Genomic DNA, 7,610 nt, shown 5'->3' on the forward strand with positions numbered 1-7,610 from the left:
TTCTGAAGAAGGGTCTAGGCCCGAAACGTCAGCCTTCCTGCTCCTCTGATGCTGCTTGGCCTGCTGTGTTCATCCAGCTCTACACCTTGTTATCTCTTCCATTAACAAATCTTTGGTTTTAGTAAAAGCATAGGCTATGTTCACATATTCACTTTATTTTTCCATTGACTAAAAGGTTCAGTATCATATAGAGTCATTGAGATGTACATCACAGAAACAAATCCTTCAGGCCAACTCATCCATGCCAACCAGCTATCTTAAATTAATCTAGTTCCATTTGCCAGAATTTGGCCAATGTCTCTCCAAACCCATCCAGATGCCTTTTAAATGTTGTGATTGCACCAGCCTACACCACTTCCTCTGGCAGTTCACCCCACATGCTAATACTTTGCATTTTGATTCAGCCATTCTCGTCCAAAGTCAACCTAATTACAATTTTCTGTCGGGAAAGAACAGAGTTTCTAATCCAATCAACCATATTCTGCTACCAATGTCACTTTGAATCCAATCCAAATCAATGAGATAGAAACCTAGACACCTTTCTTTGTGGTTAGAGTTTATTAACTACTCAGTCTTATAGCACTTGACACTGCCACCCACCAATTCCCCTGTTCCATCTTTAATATCTAACCAGCAATGCTCCCTCCTGGCTGCATGGGCAGCAGCTGCTCCAAGATTCCACATGTGCCAGTATGCATACACTTTCAGTTTCAGAAGTTGTTGCTGCCGTGCAGGGTCAGATCTCCAAACATTGAAATAAAGAGAGGAACCTTAGCTAATCAGTTAATTAACTCAATCATCAGCTCAACCACTTGCTGCATAACAAATGGGATTGGAAACAAGACATGGGCGTCAATATTTTGGATGATCTCAAGGTTACAAAGTGTACACTGTGGACTACTACCAAGAGTGCGCTGGACTGTTTGTATCTGGAAGCAACAAAGGTATGGCTGAGGTGAGGAGAGAGATAAAAGAGAGCACAAGAGAATGTGAAGGTTGCTGGACAGGACGGAAGTATTCAGAAGCAAAAGGTGACAGGATCATCCACACTCTGTGTTGAGTTAGTTAATCTCAATCTTGCTCAATACTCCAGTGCAGAACTGAGCAAATGCAGTACAGTGATGCTGTCGTTTGGGCACATTGTCAAGATAATGCCATGCCTGCCTTTTCAATATCCCATGTATCAGATGTGTTCACACCAATATGTATTGCTCAACCACCACTAAAACAGATGAATCAATCAGCATCTCATTCCTGTATGTGCAAATTTGCTGTGCATGTTGGGTGTATTGCAACACTCTACAGGTCAGATGTACAATACCTACTGCAAAACATTGAGACATGGATGGTTGTGACAGACAGTACTGAAATGCACACTAAAATAAAGCAAAGAACTACAGATGCTGGAAATCTGAAATAAAACAGTAATTGCTGGAGAAATTCTCCAGCATCTGTGGATAGAAAACAGATTCAATGTTACATAGAACATAGAACAGTACAGCACAATATAGGCCCTTTGGCCCACAATGTTGTGCTGACCTATTAGCCTACTCTAAGACCAAACTAACCTGCATACCCTACTTTTACTATCATCCACGTGCCTATCCAAGAGTCGCTTAAATATCCCTGATGTATCTGACTCTACTACCACCACTCTGTGTGAAGAACCTACCTCTGACATCTCCCCTATACCTTCCTCCAATCACCTTAAAATTATGCCTCCTTGTGATAGCCATTTCCGTCCTGGGAAAAAGTCTCTGGCTATCCACTCTATCTATGCCTCTCATTATCTTGTACATCTCTATCAAGTCGCCTCTCATTCTTCTTCGCTCCAATGAGAAAAGCCCTAACTCCATCAACCTTTCCTCATAAGACCTGCCCTCCAGTCCAGGCAGCATCCTGGTAAATCTCCTCTGCATCCTCTAAAGCTTCCACATCTTTCCTATAATGAGGTGACCAGAACTGAACACAATATTCCAAATGTGTTCTAACCAGGGTTTTATAGAGCTGCAGCATAATGTCACAGCTCTTAAACTCAATTCCCCTGCCAATGAAAGCCAACACACCATATGCCTTCTTAACAACCCTGCCAACTTGGGTAGCAACTTTGAGGGATCTACAGGCATGGACCCCAAGATCCCCTTGTTCCTCCACACTGCCAAGAATCCTGCCATTAACCCTGTATTCTGCATTCAAATTCAACCTTCCAAAATGAATCACTTTACACTTTTCTGGGTTGAATTCCATCTGCCACTTTGTTGCCCAGCTCTGCACTCTGCCAATGTCCTGTTGCAACCTACAACAGCCCTCCACACTATCCACTATCCACTTTGTATCATCAGCAAACTTACTAATCCACATTTCCAATTCCTCATCCAAGTCATTTATAAAGATCACAAAGGGCAGAGGTCCAAGAACAGAGCTCTGCAGAACACCACTGGTCACCGAGCTCCAGGCTGAATACTTTCCATCTACTACCACCACCTCATCAATTGCACAGCCAATTCTGTATCCAAAATATTTTGAAGGATAACCAGACTTGAAATGCTAACTGTTTTTCTCTCCGTAGATGCTGGCACACCCTGCTAAGGGATCGTAAGAACTGCAGATGCTGGAGTCAGAGATAACACAGTATGGAGCTGAAGGAACACAGCAGAGGAGCAGGGAAGTTGGTGTTTCAGGTAGGGACCCTTCTTCAGAAATAGGGAAGGTAGTTTGTCACAAACAGAGGGCAGGTGCTCTACAAAGCGGTCTCCGAGCCTCCACTTGGTCTCACTGATGTACAGAAGGCCACATCAGGAGCAACAGATGCAAAAGACCACATTAACGGATGTGCAGGTGAACCTCTGCCTAATGTGAAATGTTTGTTTGGTGCCTTGGATGGAGGCGAGGGGGAGATATAGGGGCAGGCGAGCAGTTTCAGGGCCGAAGAGATTACCAGAGGGTTGCAGTGGGAGAGAGATGTGGCCTCTTCTACATAGGTGAGACCAAGCGGAGGCTCGGAGACTGCTTTGTAGAGCACCTGTGCACTGTTCGCGACAAACAACACCTTCCAGTCACAAACCTCTTCAACTCCCCCTCCCACTCCCTCAGTGACATGTCACTCCTGGGCCTCCTCCAGTGTCACAATGATGTTACCCAGAAACTGGAGGAGCAGCACTTCATATTCCGCCTTGGGAACCGACAACCCAATGGTCTCAATATGGACTTCACTAGCTTCAAAATCTACCCACCCCCGGCCTCATCCCATGGCCAACCCTCCCTCTCATCCCTGCCTCCTTGACGTGACACAACCCGTCCATCTTCTCTCCCACCTCACTGACCAATCTCCACCACACTCTACCTGCACTCACCTATCGCCATCCCACCTGCCTTCCCCAGTCCCACCCCTCCTCTATTTATTTTGGAGCTCCCTTCCCCTCCTCCATTTCTGAAGAAGGGTCCCCTCAGTTTCTCCAGTCATTTGATTTTGATTCTTTGACACTGGTGTCTCTGGCAGGAGACAAAGGAATCCATCTGGACAATCATTCTGGCTGATATGCAGTGGCCCCCTATTAACATGACGAGACCAAGACAGGACCAAGTCTGGACTCACCTGTGGCAATTCTGCAGTGCAATGGATAAAATCACTGGAAAGGAAACCCCTCCTGAGGTTGTCAATTAAAAACAAACAAACAAACATTCATGTGGAAATCAAAGGTACTTTAGTAGTGGTTCAGGGCCTGAACTCGACTGTGGAATTGTACAGCAGCATTTGCAGAAGAGAAGTTAAAGGCAGAAGTAGAGGCATTGAATATTTACATTAACTAAGGCAGGAAATTCTTTGTAGGAGACAGAATTAAATTATAGAAGGACAAGGTGGAAGGAAGAATGATTATTTGGCTCCAAAACAAAGGTTTGCAGGCCATTACTAGTTGCCACTGGTTTCAGCTCCTATGGTGTTGTTATGCCAATTGTGGGATTTACGCACATCAGCAAGGCTGAATGTTTACTGCAATCAAATGAATGTGTTTAAGGAAACTCAGCATTCTACTTAAGCTGTTGACTGATGCAATAAAACACTTATCAGCCTGAGAACGTTTAATCTAATTTCTCATGTCATAAGCTAGAAATGTGAAATTGCAGCCACAAGGATTATTTGCAAGGTTATTGTCCAAGTTAAAATGGTTCACAGTTGACAAACTGCAAGTTATTACGTCATCCTTATCTGAACCACAATTTCAGATTACACTAGCTAAAATTCGTCCCTCAGAAAACTGTGACCCAAAACACATTCAACTCATTGCTGTATTGCAAGGGACCTTGTGGGAAAATTAGTTGTCACATTTGTCTACATTAGGATGTGACAATTTCTTCCTTTCTATTACACTCTGACAATCATATCTTTTCACTCACTTACAATTTTCTTGCCACTTTCCTTTTCAAAAGATGCTGCTAAGCCCTAAACATTACTTGCAAAGGACTTCAGGTAGCTCAAGCAACTATTTCTCATTTGACAGTCACATTAGTGGCAACAATAAAACAAAATTGACATCAAGGACAGTTGACCAAAAACTTACCTTAATGAAGGTAGGCAAGACAGAAGAGGGCAGAAATTCTTTAGGAGAGAATTTGACAGTATGGTATGGGGCATGCTCAAGAGGCCAAAATTAGAGGAGAGCAAAAATCTTGAAAGATTGTGGAGATTGAAGAGACTATGAAGATCAGTTGGGGAAGTCTTGGATGAAATTGAAAAGAAGGATGAAAATTTTAAATCTTGGTGTTGCTTAAGGCCAATTGCAGCACCCTACTGTTACTAAATTGAGCTCAAATAACTAAACTAAGACTAAAGTATTGATTTTAGGATCATCTTGGTCAGGATAGAACATCTGGCAATATGTGTGTGACAGAAATAGGATCAACATTTCAAGTTGACAATTTTTAATCAAAGCTTGATTATTTATAGGGTGGATTTGCCAGAGGGAACCTCAATTTCCATGTGTTCTTTTTTCAGAAAGAAGCACAGAGTGAAAGGACAACTTAAAGCATCGTCCACCCAGAAATTACTCTTCATCACGAAACAATAAATCCACCAAATAATGTTATTCAAAAATAGAAACCACCCAAGGGAATAACTAAAGCCCATCTAACTAAGGTAGACGAAGTGTCTATATGCACACATTGCTCTTGCCTGTAGGCAAGGCTGGTGGTACTGAGTTAACAACGCACAAAGCAGACATGACATTAAATTCTCCAGACAGGATTCAGGAGTTCCCAGTTCAATTGACAGATCCATGGAGTTAACCCTTTCAGTACTGTTACTAGCTTAGACAACTTAAAACAAGTTTAGAAAGGAATACAGATGTTTACTGATTACAACAGACTAGTAATCTAGAGGTTGTGAGAATTCAAAACCCACTATGACAGGTGACAGAACTGACTTCCACAATTTATCAGATGTATTGAAAAGAACCAGAAAAATAATCCAATTAGGTCACTCGTAATCCAAGAAAATGAACTCGGTATCTTTCCCCAAATCCAGGCTGCACACGACATCAGTATCACTTTGGATAGTTAACTACATACCATCTGGGCATCCAAGGATGGTCAATAATTATTGCTGTCACCCTGATTCCAGGACAATTTGTTTTTTGAAAATGACTTGAGATTGCTCTAATCTCTCAACTGACAAAGGAAATGTGTAATTAAGTAACTAATGGAGGGAGTACAACATAGATTTACAAGACTGATACTTGGATTCCAAGAGTTCAGCTACAAGAGATTAAGCACATTGGAATCTCTTCCCTGGTCAAGGGGTGACCTTTATCAACATTACAAAATATTAAAAGGAGAGTAAACAGGATAGAAAGAAGTTATTTCTGCTGGTGGAGGAGGAGTTTTCAGGGGCATAGTCAAAATATTTGAGCCAGAATTATCAGGAATGAAATTAGGAAACACTTCAGTACTAGGTTCCATCAGCTCCTGACCTTATTACAGCTTTGGTTCAAACATGGACAAAAGAGCTCAATTAAAACATTGAGGGGAGAGTGACTGCACTTGACGTGAAGACCGGAGATAGTAAGAACTGCCGATGCTGGAGTCAGAGATAACAGTGTGTGGAGCTGGAGGAACACAGCAGGTCAGGCAGCATCAGAGGAGCAGAAAAGTTGATGTTTCGGGTCAGGATCCTTCTTCAGAAAGGACGGTCATAAAGACCGTATTTGACAGTGTAGCACCAAACAAAGCCTAGCAAAACAAGAGTTAATAGGAATCGGGGGGTGGGTACACTCTGCTGGTTGGAATCATACCCGGTGCAAAGGCTGTGGTTGTTCGATGTCAGTCATCTCAGCACCAGGTCATCTCTGCAGGAGCTCCTCAGGGTAGGGAACATCTTCAGCTGTTACATCAATTGCCTTCCGGCTATCATAAGGGCAAAAGTGGATATGTTTGCTCATGATTGCACAAGGTTTATGACCCCTCAGATACTTAAGCAGTCAATGCCCAAAGGCAGCATACAAGGGCAACATCCAAGTTGGGCCTTCATGACACACAAGTACCAGGGAAACAATGTACGCAAGAAAAGCTGATCATCACCTGCTGAGTCACTCACTATCAACATTCTCAACGTTACTATTGATCAGAAACTGAACTAGCTATATAAATACCGTGGCTAGGAGTCCTGTGGTACAGAGGTAGTAACCCGACCTCAGAGCCAGGAGGGCTAGTTCAAGTCACACTTGCCCAGATTGATTACAAATATCATAAATACTGTGGCTAAAAAGTTCAGTTAGGACATCTGCAGTGAGAAACATATCGCCAGCTCCCAAAAGCCTACCCACCATACACGGCACAAGTCAGAACTGCCATGGAAAACTCTCCACTTGCTTGGATGAGCATAGCTCCAACAACACTCAAGAAGCTTGACACCATCCAGTTCAAAGCAACCTGCTCAAAGGACACCACATCCCCAAACTCCCCCACCATCGACACTAAGTACCAGCAGCATGCACCAGCTACAAGCTGCACTGCAGAAATTCAAGACTCCTTCAAAACTTCCAAACACACAATCATCTAAAAAGGACAAGAGCGACAGATACATGGGAACACTACCATCTGCAAATTCCCCTCCAAGCTACTCATCATCCTGACTCAGAAATAAATGGTCATTCCTTCAGGGCCATTAGGTCAAAATTGTGGGTCTAACTGGAAATCAGGAAGGCAGCTGGCAACCACCTTCTCATGGGTCACCAGGAATGGTAATAAGTGCTGACCCAGCCAATGACATCCACATCTCACAAAATGTATCAAAAAATTGGAAGAAATTTGTAACACTTTTCCATAAATAGTAACTAATTAACAGGGAAGATGCTGGTACATGGTTAGGCCACTAATCAATCACTATCCCACTGAATGGCAGAACAAGTTAAAATGGCAGACTCCTGTTTTATGTTCCTACTAACTCAGAAGAACTCATTCAATCCTGAACCCATCCTGAAATAAATAATCTCTGGTCTAAGTCAGAAGGAAAACAAAAACCAGCAGCCAGGTTTCCTGCTCACAATCACTATCCAGTAATTAACTCCTCACTGCAAAGTGCATGCGCCCAGATATCTAGAGAGTAGGAAATTGTA

General features: G+C 42.9%; 1 protein-coding gene across 1 annotated transcript in view; it reads left to right on the plus strand.

Moving 5' to 3' along the window:
• Nucleotides 1-845: 845 nt before the first annotated feature.
• Nucleotides 846-7,610, plus strand: part of LOC125486779 (integrin alpha-11-like) — a 38,050-nt gene continuing 31,285 nt past the window's right edge. Inside the window, exon 1 of the mRNA XM_048615757.1 lies at nucleotides 846-955. Within this exon, the coding sequence (XP_048471714.1) occupies nucleotides 846-955 (110 nt within the window). The remainder of the gene's footprint in view (nucleotides 956-7,610) is intronic.

Source organism: Rhincodon typus, chromosome 33, assembly GCF_021869965.1.
Source record: "Rhincodon typus isolate 14 chromosome 33, sRhiTyp1.1, whole genome shotgun sequence".
Classification (NCBI taxonomy): domain Eukaryota; kingdom Metazoa; phylum Chordata; class Chondrichthyes; order Orectolobiformes; family Rhincodontidae; genus Rhincodon; species Rhincodon typus.